General features: G+C 38.1%; 1 protein-coding gene and 3 gene segments (V, D, J or C); 1 reads left to right on the top strand and 3 right to left on the bottom strand.

Moving 5' to 3' along the window:
- LOC103458438 (Ig kappa chain V-III region MOPC 63-like) overlaps nt 1–15,698 on the bottom strand; it is a 39,761-nt gene extending 24,063 nt beyond the window's left edge. The window contains 2 exon segments of the V gene segment in view: nt 14,911–15,233; nt 15,326–15,698. Of these exon segments, the coding sequence occupies nt 14,911–15,233; nt 15,326–15,380 (378 nt within the window).
- Nucleotides 1–16,453, top strand: part of LOC103458437 (Ig kappa chain V-III region MOPC 63-like) — a 35,779-nt gene that overhangs the window by 18,276 nt on the left and 1,050 nt on the right. The window contains 1 exon segment of the V gene segment in view: nt 16,061–16,095. Within this exon segment, the coding sequence occupies nt 16,061–16,095 (35 nt within the window).
- slc1a8b (solute carrier family 1 member 8b) lies at nt 534–11,362 on the bottom strand. The gene is made up of 11 exons (XM_008399245.2): nt 11,047–11,362; nt 9,669–9,748; nt 9,097–9,312; nt 6,527–6,569; nt 6,223–6,436; nt 5,046–5,145; nt 3,085–3,318; nt 2,801–2,995; nt 2,571–2,705; nt 2,339–2,480; nt 534–2,226 (listed from the first exon to the last, which is right to left on the bottom strand). The coding sequence occupies exons 1-11, from the start codon at nt 11,209–11,211 to the stop codon at nt 2,080–2,082; spliced, it is 1,671 nt and encodes a 556-aa protein (XP_008397467.1). The 5' UTR covers nt 11,212–11,362; the 3' UTR covers nt 534–2,079.
- On the bottom strand, nt 11,526–12,568 carry LOC108165829 (Ig heavy chain V-I region 5-like). The segment is given in 3 exon segments: nt 11,526–12,013; nt 12,120–12,332; nt 12,424–12,568. Coding segments are annotated over 3 exon segments (453 nt in total).

Genomic DNA, 16,453 nt, shown 5'->3' with positions numbered 1-16,453 from the left:
TCTTTTTTTCCAGAGCAGCGATTCTTCAGTGGGGGAAAAAAAAAAAAAACGTCCCAACGTTTTCTGATCATTTTGAACGACATGGCAACAAGATCACATTAAAATATTCAAAATTAAGTGGACCAAAACCAATTCAGACAATTTTGGGGAAATGTTCAGACTACATAGACATTTCAAGAGGAAAGTGAGTTTCTGGTACATAAGAAATAATAATAATAAAAAAATTAAGCCTCTGTCAGGCAGGATTAGAAAATCTAGTCTATATTAGATGCAAGAATCATCTCCAAGAATCTTAGAGTGATGCACATTGAATATTTTCTAGGCTGATTCATTGTGGTTAGGTAAAGTGACAAGTTTTATTTCATGAAAATATTTTAATGATATGTGAAAATCTGCTCATATGTGAGCAGATGTTGCTTTTATCGAGTGAGGTTTGAATTGTGTTTAATGTTTCTGCTTACGTCAAATGATTTAGGAACGCTCTTGGCGTAAAAAAGTTCAGCATGACTTTGTTTTATTGAAGTTTAACAGAAACTGGCCCAAGAGACGTTTGGTTTATATTTAAAGCCACTTTTTAAATCCAACACTTAATTGAATTCAAATAGTAAGTTTCCACCCTATTTTAGGTAATTTGATTTATAAAATTCATATAAATTCTTAAAAATAAGACATTTTGCTTCCTAATATTCATATTTATGTCACCGTCCTTACCTCTGTGCAATATTTTAAGGCTTGCTTAAAGCAGGCGATAGTCTTGAACTTCTTTTTTTACAGGTTCTGTTTTTTACTGACATGTTAGTGCTTTTGTTCTTTTCTTTCTGCAGTCTTGTTTGATATGTATGAAATGTTGAGGTTTGTTTCAGAGGCAGTTGAAACATTCTGCAGTCTGCCTTAATTTATATGATAAAATAGTGTAAAATACAGGAAGTGGCATTTATTTATTTGAGTGTACGCCATTATACTTGATACATATTCTAGTGTTTTTAATGGGTTATTGACTTGTTCTTTTTGTTATGAACATGTTTAACACTATGTTCAAGTTCATTAATGTCTGCTAACTTTGATTAACTTCATTAAATGTGGGAAAATTACAGAATTACTAAAATTAAATGTCTTCAGAAGCCTACTGTGAATTTTGTTTAGTGGTTGTTGAACATCTGTAGCATTTTGTCATAGGTTAAAAATGCCATGTTTAAATGTTTTTTTTAATTTAACAATCTGTTTACCTAAGTTATTGAAGCTATTCAAGAACATTTTTTAAAAATCTAAACCAATCTTTATTATTATTTATTTTGGTAAAATAAGAGAAATCAAAAGGGAAAAGTCTGAATAGTAAAGTTTAATAACAGCAAGCATTGTGTGTTTTGTATCTGATCTGTAAAATGTCCTGAAAATAGCATATGCACAATAACTACAGTGCATTACTGAAGGGTAATACTACCTGGAGGATAACACAGAGAACCTCTAGAAAAATTAAATGTGAGAAAAACAAAATCTTCTCTTGGAGTATTGCAGAATTTTATTACAAAACAAACACAAATCTCAAAGTACACGTATAAAAACAGAAATGATTCTGTACATTCAACATTCAAATCAACTTTTCTGCATTGATTTTGATAGTTTTTTTGTTGTTTTTTTTAAACATACAATGTCTTAACTTCCTGTTTAGTTTTCTAAACGGTTTCTATTAACATTCAAGTCTTCCCATTTATTAGCTTCATATTAAGGCAGCTTAAAACCTTACAATCAAACTCGGAGTCAACTTTATAAGGACTGTTTGTATCTGCTTGTCACCACAGGTCGATCGGTATTCACTCGTATCACATCTGGTTTATTCGTACTTCAGGTTCACATTATATGCTCCCCTCATCCAGTGTATACAGTAAAGGAAGTTTTCTTAACTCATCATGGCACTGGCAAAATATACGTTAATTAAGCCACTCCGCCTTGACCCCTCGGTTTGCTATGAAGATATACTGTATTCCCTCCCAGAACTAAGCTCCCTGTGCTTCAAGTATGTCCTCTGGAGATGAATGAATCTCATGAATCCCTTTCAGTTCCCTCAGTAACACGGAGGGCTCAGACTTGGCAGAGATTGTAGCAGGGCACGGGCCTCTCCAGCACGTTGTCCCCATCCACCTCGAACACGTAGTCGCAGCGGTGTGCGATCAGAGGCGCATCGGACATGGCCACGCTCTGATTGCCAAACGAGATCACGGTGTCTCTCTGGAGGGAAGAAGACAGCGGTATAATAGTTAGTGAGGTCGACTTTTCTTTTTAGTCAAGATCTACAGAGGAGTTCAGGCTGGTCATAATAATGAACAGAAACAAATCTTACCCTTTCCTTACTGACAGAAGAACCAGCAGAAGAATTGGCTGCAGCAGCTGCTGCTTTGTCAAAGTCCTTTTTGCACAAGTGCGCCATAATCCCAGCTGCTAACGCGTCACCCAGAACGTTGATCATCGTCCGAAACCGATCGCTGCAACGCCAAGCGAGAAAAACCTTCACTCGCTGCCCAAGATGCCAACACCTGCTTCTTTTTTTTTCTTAAATGTTAGGTCAGACTTACAGAACCCAGTCGATAGCCACGATCAGGGAGATGTCCGCAGGCGGTAACCCCACAGAGGTCAGGACTATCACCATGGTAACTAAGCCTGCTTGAGGTATGCCAGCTGCCCCGATGCTAGCTGCTGTTGCTGTAATACTGATGCAGTGGACAACAAAAAAGACAGATGGAAGATGTTAGTTGGTTCTAAACAGAACACCTGGCAGGACTGTATCCTCAGTGTCCATCCTCACCTAATGGTTACCAGCTGGCCAAAGTCCAAGTCGTACTCATTGACCTGAGCGATAAATATGGCTGCCACGGCCTCATACAAGGCCGTCCCGTCCATGTTGATGGTGGCTCCCACCGGCAGGACGAAGCGGGCGATCTGCCGGTCCACCCCGCAGTTCTCCAGGAGACACTTCATTGTGATCGGCAGCGTGGCTGAGCTACAGAGAAATACGGCCAGTCGCGAATTAGGTGAGTTTTGTCAAACTGAACTTCTTCAATTTTAAGAATGAATCAACGACTCTCGCACCTGGACGAAGTCGCCAGAGCAATGACGAGGGCTTGCAACAGGCCTCGGATGTACGCAAAGGGGTTTTTGCGGGTGAAGAAGTAGTAGAAGAGAGGCAGCAGGATGAGGCCGTGCACGAACAGACCAGCCAGGACGGTGATGAAGTACATGCCCAGTTTCTCTCCCAGGTGGGCTGGGTCGTGCATGTCCAGGATCTTTCCTGCGACCAGGAACACGATGCCAAAGGGGAAGTACCTGCAAAGAGAAGAGAGGAAACCTTGTTTTCATTTTATTGATCAACCTAAACACAAGAAAGAATCTACCGATTACAAAGCAATTAAATGTTGATTAAATGCCAAGTCCCCTCTGGTATTGTAGAGAACATCCCCTCCTTTTGATGGTGCATCTTTTTATCATCTAAATTTTTATGTTTTCTCAGACAGTGCCCTTACCAATACATAATGGCGCAGAGCAAAAGTATGATACAGCGCTCTTGTTTTTTTTGCTTTCTTCTATTGTTTTGAAGACCACAAACTACATAATTGTACTTGTGTAATTATGTAAAAAAAAATAAAAACTTGCGCTTGTTCATGCTCAATATTTCTTTATTAGTCTTCTATTTTTTTTTAAAGTCCCTAAAAATCTTACTGGGAATATAGGTCACAAAGTAGCATTTTGAAAAGTCATCAGCTTCTCCACACTTTTATTTCTTCATTATTGTCATAAACTGACTGTAACAGTTCACTAGGGGTAAAATTAAGCTTTATCTCCCCCTGCTGGACATATAGTAAATTGTATTCTGCCATGGCTTCACGTTAGAGTTTAAAAATGGAGCTGAAAAAATGTAGTGAAAAATTAAATGCAACACACAACTAACCAATGAATTGTGTCTAACACTATTTCACTGATGCAGATTCAAATGCATATTTTTTTGTGACCGTGATTAAAACGGCTCATTTGTCAAATGGACTCCACATTTGGACATTTTTGTCTTATTAGGCTACTTCATGCTGACACATCTTCACTTTTTTTTTTCCAGACATACACCCTCTTTGTATTTCCTCAGATTATATTTCCCTGATTTTAAAATGGGGTTGATGCTCTGAAACAATGATGTGACAAAAACAGAAACACATTTTGCAAGAACCCTTTTCAAATCACCGATAGTTCAGCACAACAACCTTTCTGAGGGAAATACCAAAATGTCAGCGAAGACGAGAGTCCCTGGGACGTTGCCTGGAAATAATTTAGGATGATTTTGCAATGTGAACAAAATATATAAATCCATCAGTACCATTTTAATCCCAGCACACCAAAGTATTTAGCCTTTTTGCTACTTAAATACCACAGCATCGTCTGCAAAAAGTATCATCAAGAAAGGTTTTCCTCCAAAAGCAGATACTTAAAGCAGTGGATTACCAAGTTTGCCTTGAAACAATCTGACCAAGCCGACCTCAACCTCACGGAACACTTCTGGGATTAACTGCGACACAGACTGAACCGAACCTTTTCATCCAGCAGAGGTGGCTGACCTCGCTAATGCTCCTGCGGCCGCTGCCAGATCTCAGAAGAGCAGAGGCTGTAATAGCAGATTAATGCTCGTGGCTTTGGAATTAGATGCTCGTAATCACACATGGCTGTGGTGCACAGGTGGATGTGATGTTCTGCATTGAGGGTTGGGGGTAGGGAGGGGGGGATCTCTGCTGGCCACAATGCCAACCACATCCAGTTAGGTGAATTGAAACCAATCTTGTTTCTAGAAGTTCGTCTTCGCCATTGTCGCATTTCTAGCAGGATTACGTGTGAAGCCATGAGGACTGCTCAGACATCTCTGCTCACCATTCAGCCATTTCTTTGATAAGATTTATTTCTCAACCTAATCTGGCTCCGCCATGTGATCGGCGGGATGTTTTTAGATGCATTAGATTGCCAGTAATGGCTCTTTTTTAAGAGAATGCATGCGAGTGAAAGTACAAACTCACCACATGGCCGCATTAATGATCTTCATCACGCACTCGTTTATGCACTGGCACACGTTGACCAGCGGCAATCCACGTTCGCCCATCTTCCCCAGCAGCAGACCTGAGATCAGACACAACGAAGATTCATTTGTTTCAGTCAGCAGATGTTTCTACTGTTTCACGAGTGTATAAACACATTTTCAGGTTTTCTTTTATGCTGAAAGGCAGAATTTTTTATTAGTCTCTTCAAATTCAGAAGTTTGTATAAATCAAGACTGAGATGCTCTTAAACAGTTTGAGATATCCCAGATGATGATGTCATGCTCAGTAAGCTACTTAAAGGTAAAATCGCACGATTTAACTTTGATGTGGCCACACGTGTGAATCTTAAGGCGGCACCTCAAACACACTGTGACATCGTGGGAAAATAAAAGGAAGAGCGTTGTGGATCTCCAAAAAGTCAGGACCATTTCCAAAAGCCCCAAAAAAACCACATTTATCTGTTCAATTAAGTCCCATTAAAGACACAATGAGAATGTTCAAAAGAGGAACTCAACAGTTCCTCAAACTGTTGAGGAAGATTCACTCTCTGTACCACATATGGTACATATGGTGTAAAGATGCTGACTGAAGATGGTGAAATAGTCATTATCCTCAGGGAAGCCAGTCTTTCACTCACACTGGATAAAAGTTCACTCAGCAGAGAAGAAGCCATTATGCCAAAAGCAACACAACAGGGTACAGAGGAGGCAGCATCATGTGTAGGTGATTTACTGCAGCAGGAAATTTCATAAGTTGCATCGCAAGGACAGAACGTCATGCTAGAGTACTGAAACAGCATCAGGAAAATACACTTTGTGTGCAAAGTGGATCCTTCAAATGGACAATGTCTCCAATCAAATCAAGAATAGAGTCAATGACAGCAGCTGCCTGGCTAAAACTCCAGAAACGAAGCCTGTGGAGATCACTTAAAAGGCAATTCGACAACTAATAAAACCTCTGTAAAACTCTTTTCTTGTTCTTCTGTTTACTAAATAGTGGGACAGTGAGGAAGTAACAGAGAAGATATCAAACGGTTACAAAGAAATGCTACAAAACAACATATTTCGAGTAAGATTACATTTATAAGTTACGCCATTGTTTCTGATCTCTTTTTTCCTCCTTTATTTTGGTTTTAGTTTGGAGGTGAATCTCTTACCCATGGTAGCTGAGAAGATGACAATCCCCAACACGTTCATGCCTTTGCTCGTACTGGGAACGATTTTATACTTGATGTCGGGCGCGGGAGTGATCTCCAGGAAAACAGGGTGGCCGAGTCGGGGGTTGTGATAATCAGGCATGACGTAGACAAAGTTGGCCTGAGACTCTTTCTCGTTGGAGCTCTGCACACTTGGCACCAGGTCCGTCCGATACTGAAACAAAAATAAAATTTAAGATTTAAACTGGTCGCCATCATCTGGCATTAGTTTTTAAGGTGTTCTGTGTTTTTTTTTGCCTCTCACCTGCTGAAATGTAGCTTCAATTAGATTTGATGGGATCATGTTCCTGGAGAAGACAACAAACATAAAACCACAGGTTAAAACACTGCAGAAATATTTTTTAGTACACTTGCAAAATAAGATTAAAAAAATAAAAATTCCTGGCAAAACATATGAGTCTGTTGCATTTTCTTTTCTGTGTGTGTGAGATTAAGATTATGAATCTTACATTAGAAATGCACGTTAATGGCTTAAACGATTGTTTTGTTTTTTTCAGGTTTTGTAATTATAAAAGCCATCTGCATATTCTGTTTGCAGATGTAAACATTCATATGAAAAACACATTTCTTCATTAAACTACAATGTACCATAAATATTAAAAGAAAGTAAAAAAGACACAGACTTGGCAGAAGTGGCATCCTGCTCCTCAAAGTCAAGTTTTTGTGGATTAATATTTTGCTTCAATTACAGCAAGTTTTTGACTGGGCCAGTCTAGCACATAAATATGCTATGCTAGGCTAGGCTAGGCTAGGCTATGCATTTGCTTTTCCAAACCGCTCCATTAACAGTGTGTTTAGATTATTGTCTTGCCGGAAGGTGAAAAGGTTAGTTAGGTTATGAACTATGTGTTCAACGTGTTTCACCATTCATAGTTTTACATTTAAAAAGTTTTATTTTGATCCTATTAGCATATTTTCCCTACAAATCTTGTGGCTACCTGCAATCCTGATTCTTTGTATTTATACTTAGATTAATTTAGTCACATGTGAACTCTTGTTTTTTTTCCTGACGACAGCAGAACAAAGGATCCACTTAAATTACCCCAAACAGCAGTAAGAGGTTTACAGGTCGAGGCAGCAGCCTGTCTTGGGACTGCATTTATTTATACAGCAGGCGTCAGAGGGCCCTGCAGCTACGTCATCAGACACGTAACATGGCTGAAAAGTACAAACCGCACATCTCTGCAGTATAATTAGTTTTAAGACGAGGGTATTAGTCGCGCCGGGCCTGGAGAGCCGGGCCGTAAGCCGGAGCACGCTGTGACTTCTTTCTCCCGTAGTGAAGCTGCACAAAGAGCTTCTGGGAAGCTTCAGGCTTAGCAGATCACAAATAATTGCCGTATTTTTAGACCCAACTGCAGCGTAGAAGTGATGCTGCAGTTATTCTTCAGGAATTATGTCTCACTCCTTTAATGACACTGTGCTAAAACGGTCACTTAACCAAGATATTTTACTGGATTTTCATTTAATTTCAATTCAAATGTGCCACCATGCTGTTTAGTCGTAGGCTACCATCTTTGAAGGAGGCGCTCGCAGATGTTTTAGGGGAAATCCCATTCTCTGCTTTCCTTTAACATTTCGGTTCTGTAAACTGTAATGGAAGGTGAGTTTGAGTCATGTTCTGGTTTCTCCCTGTGCATGCATGGCTTCTCTCTGGGTACTCCAGCTTCCTATGACAACTCAAAAACTTGACTGCTAGCTTAACCTGTGTGCAGGTTATTTTTCTTGTGTGTTTCTGTTCATTAACATTTTCACATTTTCTTGCATTATAGCCATAAGAATCACTGTACCTACTGCATTTACAGAAGTGCAGTTAAAAAAAATGCATGGTTTGAATCTTCTGAATTTTGAATTGTCAAGTCTGGTCACAGATTATCAATTGTATTTAGGCTTGGACTTTGACTAGGTCACTCTAACACACAAAGATATTCTGGTTTAAAATCTTCCAATGCAGCTCTGGCTGAGTGTTTTGAACTCCTCACTTGTCTGGATGCTTTTGCATCCTTCTACAGTTTTCTTTTTTCTTTTTACAGTGATTGTATATCATCTATCTTCCCGTGAAAACTGACCATCTTGTCCCTGCTCAGGAAACGAGGTTCAAGCCACGCTTCAAGACGTTAAAGTGTTATTTTTCGGAGTAGTTAGTTGTCTTCATGCCTTATTTTTCCAACTTTAAATCGGTATTCATGAGAATGCTTTTTAAACCAAGGTTTTGTTTTTGAACTTCATTCACAAGGATCGTATTTTTCAAGTTCATACAGTAATAAAATAATAGCCTTCCCATCGACAGATTTTCTCTGCTTCTCTGATTAATGCTCTCTGAAAAATGTTAGCAGTAAAAGGTTAGTAGTTGTTGGCGTATTTTTAATTTTTTCATGGGTGGGATGACTCATTTGTGTGTTTTTGTAGCTTAATTTTGATTTAAACAAATCCACGCTGTGTCGCTCTGTCATCGTGATGCTGTTTATTCACTAATGTTTTCTAAGAAACATCAGAGACACAAAACAGTTGGATTTTTTGTAAAAAAAGAAAAGAGAAATGGAATGGAATGGAAGTGGAAACCATTCCACTTCATACTGGAGCAGTACGCTGTGCTCCATTGCATTATCCCAGTTCAATATATTGCTATTTTAATGTGATTAAACACTTAAGTAATTGAGTAACGAGTCATTTTGCAAAGCATTAGGATCGCTGCCTACTTGAACAAAGTTGTAAAACTTTTCTAACTACTAATTTGCGCTCGTATCCTGCTCACAAAGCAACGTCGGTTCATTTCTGAGCAGTTTTTTTTCTTTTGAACGTGTGAGCGCTGACCTGATGAGGTCAAGCAGAGCGTCGGCGGAGGTCATGACGGGGCCCGTGCTTCCATGGTGACTGTCTTTCTCTTGCCCCGTCCCCGGGTGAATGATCAGCACCAGGACGATCCCCACAATCACGGCGATGAAGGTTGTCCACAGGTAGTACGTTATCGTCAGGACACCCAGGCGGCCGCTGGCCTTCGTGTCCATGGCCGACAGGCCAGACATGAGACTGGATGGGAGATTAGAAGCCATAAGATCAAACTTGTCACGTTCTTTTAGCTTTAACTACTTTCTAGTTGTCAACTTTTTTTTTTTTTTAGCTATTTGGGCTGAAGATTTTCTCTCATGCTGTCCGTTTGAAGCTCAACCGTTAAATCAGTTGTGTTCGGTTCATAATTGACAGATTTAACTTTGTGAACATTTTTAAGCTAAAATCAAGATTGCTATCTGTTATTACCAACAATGAAAGACTGCAGGTGTAATTTCGGCAGCCAAAATACCACAATAATAATAACTTTTCAGACAATATTGACCAACAACTTTATCTCACGTAGGTTTGGTCCAACGCATTTAACAGGTTCTTACCTGGAAGTGATGAGAGGCAGAATTAACATCTTCAACATCCTCATCAATAATTCTCCAGGGAAAGAGAAATAGATCTTTGCCTGCAAACAAGTCAGACAGAGTTAGGTAAATAAAGCTCATAATAATTGCATTTTGGAGATTTTATTTTTATTTTTATGTATTCGGTCCAACCTGGCTGTCTTCTATAGAAGAAGATATATGATCATTAGAAATTAAAACTGAACTGCAGAGTGATTGTGAAACCTCTTTGCAAAATAGATGATTCGGACAATTGTAGACATATGGATAGTGGTAATTGTGTTTTTATGATGCGACGCACTTTGAACTACCTTGTAGCTCAAATGTGCCGTGTAAAAAAACTTGATTGATTCATCGATAGCTCCCAAGCGCTTCAGCTAGCGAGCTAACCGACCCTGAGTACAGGCTGAATACTCAAGTATTTCTAATAAATCAGTTGAACAGATGTACAATAACTAAGCATCATCAACAGCAAATACAAGTTTTTATCTGTCTGTGTAATATTTATAATCTGAACATTTTTACCATAATCTTATTTGTTTTAATGTCTGAAGAGGATTTCTACACTCTACTATCCTCTACAAATTGATCTAAGTGAATAGTCACTCAATAAAGACCTATTGCAAGGGCGATTTGGCTTTGCATTGATTCTTATGTAATTATTTGTTCAGTCAGTAAGCTTCCTTCAGCCTGAAGGATTTCCTTGCAGAACCATTCTGGTGTTGCGTCAATAAGTCAGTTCCTGTCCAAAAGCATTAAGCTCCTAAGAATACCTCACCTTACCGTGACCAGCAGTTCAGAACAAGAAATACTGCACAAACCGAGCAATGAATATCTGCTTAGTTTGTGCAGATAAAATTCATTTCCAGTTGTATATCAGGTAAATAACTTAACAACAAAAATAATTACATTAAAGAACAACTAAGTCAGCATCAAGGGGAAAATGAAACCATCTCTTTAAAACTGATATTAAGCAGAAAAAAAACAGATTTAATACTCACCCATTATTTGAAATAATAGTGATGAAACTAAACCAAATTATTTGAGAAGTTTAAGATCAGAAATTCTTCTGGATCACTGATTGTGAGTTAGTGACATACATATATTTATATAATTTTATGTTTTATAGTAATTATAGACATTTAAACTGTCTCTGTGTGTTTTGAGATCTGACCTGACCTTCTTGTTGCCTGTTGCGCTCACTTGCATAACTGACTTTCACTAATGCCTCAGCACAGTTTTACAGGCGCTTGTGCTCTTCTTTCATACATTTCACAATCTAACAGAGTACTTTTATTTAAAATCTGATACTTCTTTGCTTCTTGGTGCTGATTTCACCTTTTCTCTTCCCCGTTCGTACCTGCGTGGAGAGGTTGAACGTCCTCAGGGCAAATCCAAGAACGCAGCCGGTGATGACGGCGAACACGGACAGAGTCAGCAGCCCGTTCCTTTTACAGTAGTCCTTCACGTACTCCCTGACTTTCACAGACACCACGCGTTTAAACAGCTTCTTCCACGTCTCCATCCCTGCTTCAGGGTCGGTCCTCAGCCCAGCCGTGGGCCCCCCACCGTGCTTAGAGTCCACTGACGGCCGAAGGCTCTCCGAGGGCCTCACGGTGTCTGAGTGTGTCCCAACAGGAAAGTGAGTCAGGGGACAGAATGTGAACCTGACCTGATGCGGGTCCCGCTAAGCACTGAGGAGCTCATCCAGTCTGAGGGAGGAAGTGTCGACAGACTGATTCCCGGTAAAGCATCGGCTAAAAGGATTATCCCTATCTCTCTCTAATAGAGGCTCCTTCACAGCCACAGAGGCTTACTGGAGAGGTTAAAGGAAAGACAACAGCACCAATTAGTGCCCCCATTCATAGCCCATTGCAGATTACTGGTACCCACCTCCAAGCCTTCCCATTCATGAAACCAGAGCCCAACTCTATGATGCCTTTGATATCTTCAAGAAAACCCAACGTTTCACTTACATTAGCGTGACTTACTAATATTTTTAAGCTTCAGAAATTACATTTATATCAATAATACACGTCGATATTTAATGAATGATTACATATATCTGGAATTGACCTACAGAAAATGAAGAAATGCGTATTTTTCTACATCTCTGTTATTATAAAGTAGGATCGAGAGTGACGTCCAAATGCCGCAACCGCAGCTTGTCTTTGTTCTCCCAGTTGTCGGTCTATTTCTGTGACCTGTTTGCATGACTTCTTAACTCTGCAGTCAATCGACGTCTACTGACGTCTCTGGCTGCGCGCTGATCCAAGCAGGGATGCCAACATCAGCCTGTCCTGCCAAACAATGGCCGTCCACGTCAACTGTGAACAATCCAATAAAAGCTAATCTGTGCTTTGGAGGAACATGACATGGTACAAACCAGAAAGATGTCCTTTAAATACATCAGTACTTTGTTGGAAAACGTACCAGATCTACTGCCGCTGAATCTAGATGGAGTTCCTGAGAACAAACTTGAAACTCTGTATATCAGAAGTTTAGGAGGCTGTCCAGGTTTCTGCAGGTACCAACTGAGATCAGGACCAATATTTGAACTTCCTGTGGCGCTGATGGTCACAGTCGCTCCAACACTGACTGACTTTGATGGTTCAGACTGAGTCAGAAAATTATTGGCAGATGATGCTGAAAAGAGAAATGAGCAAYGTTAAAGGAAAACAATAATAAGTACGAGTTCAAACAAAACTTGATAGCTACATTTAAAAGTCAGTCTGACCCTGAGTGAGAAAACCCAACACAACCATCAGAGCTASTGGAGACGTCATCCTGATGCAGGTTTCAGTGTCGGAGCTCAAACACACTTTGGACTTTCTGCAGCAGAAGAACTTAAAGCTTGAGGAGCARCGATGCATCCAGATCATGCAAATCCACACCTGCTGAGATGAAACAGGAAACACAGAGATGATTCAGCCAACACTTCATCTACTGACAATATTSAGTTTTTAKTTYAACTGAAGATCAAATAATGGATTTATTGATTCTTCATGTTGTCACGTTTATAATGTTTCTTTTTCCCCTAAATGTGATGTGTTGTTATAAACTAAAACACACAAAAACACCAAATGTTTGACATAAAATAGATCCATACATAGAGCAATATAAGGTTTAAATCTTTGAATTGTAACCTGTATTCATGTTACAATGATCCTCATTATGTTTCTTTCTGGTATGTTAAGATTATCAAAGTGACTTTGATCTATTTGGATTTGTTTTTTAAAAATGTGTTTATTATTTATAATTTAATTTTACACTATAGGATGCAGAACCATTTTATATTCTTCTTTAAATCATATTTGTAATTAATGTTGATAATAAATGTAAAAAAACAAACAAACCTGAACACACATTCTGAAGAATATTATAAATGTTGTTTATTGAACAGCTGATCAATTTCACTTCATTGATGTTCTTCAATAACCACTAAATTAAATAGATTCTCATTATTTTCTTCAAAAGTCACCAGGTTCAACCACATTACAGCTTAAGTTTTAARGTTWATATTTTTGGATGATACTCTTGTAATWGATCGGCCATTCTAGTGTAGAAATGATATTTRATTAGAATAAACATGTCTAACTTTGTGTTTCTACWTTCCTGGATATTTTCTTGCTTATCATAATCCAGACATTTTGCAACGACTTGATTTACAAAAGTTAGAGACACTTTAGAAAGTGACCTTAATGTATTAATAAAATGATTAAAAACGTGAATTGTTAATAAAAAGAAGACGGGATTGTCACTTATTTTTAATTTACAACTTTTGCATTCCAGAGCACAAAATAGAAAGATAAAATTAAAGAAGTAAAATAAAAACTGACTTTAACATTTGATGATTGGTTTTGAGGAACTTAGAGGAAAATAGGTGAAAGGATAACAACCCAAAACAATAACTCACGTTTATTTGTGAGGACGTCACGAGAAAAAGGTTTTAAACCATCAGAGTCTTACAGCTGCTCTGAAGATAAATAGAAATAGTGATATATTTACTGGACCAAGACATAAAACAGAGGGAGCAAGTCTCTGGAATGACTGGAGGTAGAAAATGTGTTGATCTGTATCAGTGAAAAAAGGAAGTTTTCTTTAAATCTAAAAATATTTCCAGATTTATTTACTTATGTACTTCTACAGGTGCAGGAAAGATCAAAATCAAGTTAAGACCACTTTCCTCTCCTGAAGCGATTTCAACGGCCCCCTGCAGAAGACCAAGCTGCAGTGAGCCTCTTGATGTGAGAAAGAATGGCATTGATCATTTTCCAACATGAGAAGCCCAACAGAGACTCAAACACTGTTCTGGAAATCACTTTTCACACATCTACTGTAAAAGGTTTAACGTACATCTTTGCCTGAACAAGGACAGAAACTCTTTTGGTGCCTACCACGATGTGAAATAAATGGCTGTGAAAAGTTGTTGGTGGAAAAGAAACTAAGAGAAAAACTTCCTAAAGCATTCCATACTTTCTAAATATTATAGGCAACATTTGTTTTTGCATCTAAAACTCACATTGCTGTGAGCCAAATGTTCTAAGAAAAGCCTGCCGAATCAAATGTGATACAAAAAATATATCAGAAGATAAATGACATGGCAAATGTTTTTTTATTATTATTTTGCTTCTAGGCTTCACGAAGATCCTAGTTCTAAAAAAATTAGAATTTTCTGACTATTTTTTGATGGGTCGGGCTTTATAGGGTTAATATTTGGTTGTTAGAGGTGAAAGGATGAAAACCCAAAACTCATATTTTTATTTGTTCAGACGTCATGGGATAAAACAGAAGAAATGCTTTTTAAAACATTTCTCATTTTATAAAATGAGAAAAGTACAGCTGCTCTGAAGATAAATAGAGATAATGATATATTTACTGGATGAAGAGATAAAACAGAGGGAGCAAATCTGGTCACTGGAATGACTGGAGGTAGAAAATGTGTTGATCTGTATCAGTGAAGAAAGTAAGTTTTCTTTAAATGTAAAAATATTTCCAGATTTATTTACTGTGCCAGCAAAAAAATGTTTGTCAGTCAATATATTTTCTTTTACTTTCAGTAATTATGTCTTTATATCTTCTTACATTTTAATCTGTTTAGATATGTTAGAGTTTCTCTGCGTTCAGTGGTCTGGATCAGAGTCTGTTCAGTTTCTGCTCTAGCAGCTCAGAGTGTCTGCAGTTTGACCGAGGGAGGTTTTTGTACAGCTACTAATCACTGTGTGAACACGTTGGCACTATTTACTACATGGATACTTTTACAGTAATAAACTGCTGCATCTTCAGCCTCAACTCCACTGATGGTCAAAGTGAAGTCAGAGCCGCTTCCACTGCCACTAAACCGAGCTGGAGTTCCTGACTGGCGATTATTCACCTTATATATAAGATTCTTTGGAGGCTGTCCTGGTTTCTGCTGATACCAGAACATACACTGAACACCAGAGCATGTTGCAACAGCTTGGTTTGTCTGACAGTTCAGTCTGACAGTGGATCCTGGTGGAACCGCCTCCACTGCAGGTTGAGTCACAGTGATCTGAGCTCTGCATCCTGCAGACAAAAACAAATCCTTCATTTGTCAGCAGAAAGAAAGGAGAGAAAAGGCAGAACATCATGTTAGAAATGTTGCTGAGTGAATGAACCTGTAAAGCAGCAGCAGCAGGTCAGCGTCCAGATGAGGATGGTGATGAGGGTCATGGTGCTTGTTGCTTCTGCTGGCTTGACTGACAGATCTGAGTCCTGCAGTGTTGAACTCACAGGACTATAAACCTTCTCAGTTCACTGGAGGATCAGCTGACCATGCAAAGCCTCCACTCTATGGAAATCATCTCTCTGCTCTCAGCACCAGACAAACAGAGACACTGAACCAACAYTAATAGATACTGGATTTAAACTCTCATCATCTTGTTGGAAGAGAAGARAATAAAAAGAAACAACATGAAGGATTTTCACTTCTTGGATTAAAATTTAATTTCTCTTGGATATACAAGGATTAATTTACTCCTTTACTAAAATTTATAGGTAAATATATAATATATCAATGTAATTTGATGCTTTTTTAAGGTTTATATGAATTAAATTATACTGAAAAACTGTTTTAACCATGTAAACATAATAGAAGCTGCAATGTTTAAACAATGTTGCGATGCAGTAGAGGAGAGAAAGTAACTTTTACTTTTCATTGGTAATAAAATAAAAATATTCTCCTAAATTATGAAGCAATTTAAAGCTGAATTTATGTTAAATGATTTGCAGATTAAATACAGTTTAAACTGGGATTTTTATGACTTTGAAAACATAATTTCAGCAGCTAGATGTCTCCTGACAGTGCAGGAGGTTTTTGTACGGCCTCTCAATGAGTTTGTATCACTGTGGTACACTTTTGGTGGAGGAACCAAACTCGTCGTTCACTGTAAGTATCACCATTTAATTTGATATAAATCAAAATTAATTTCTACTCTTTATGTGATCAAACGTTATTTTTGTTAGCATTTTATATGTTGTTTGTTTTTTGTTTGACTTTGTTACCATTAAGTAAAATATTTTATATGTAATAAATTGTAATGTATTTTATTCTGTTTACCACATTATGTGATTATTTAAAAAGAAACATTACATTAGTTCTGTATTTTTTAATTAAATAGTGATATATTCTTTTCAGACTTTAGCGAAGGTTGCTAATTCTGAAACCACAAATATATATTTACATTTTAAAAAATTATTGCATTAAAATTTGTTGCCAGTGCCTGTAAAAAACAAATAAATAAAAT

Source organism: Poecilia reticulata, linkage group LG22 (assembly GCF_000633615.1).
Source record: "Poecilia reticulata strain Guanapo linkage group LG22, Guppy_female_1.0+MT, whole genome shotgun sequence".
In the NCBI taxonomy this organism is placed as follows: Eukaryota; Metazoa; Chordata; class Actinopteri; order Cyprinodontiformes; family Poeciliidae; genus Poecilia; species Poecilia reticulata.
The sequence above is the reverse complement of the archived record's forward strand: the minus strand, read 5'-3'. Positions and strand labels throughout refer to the sequence as shown.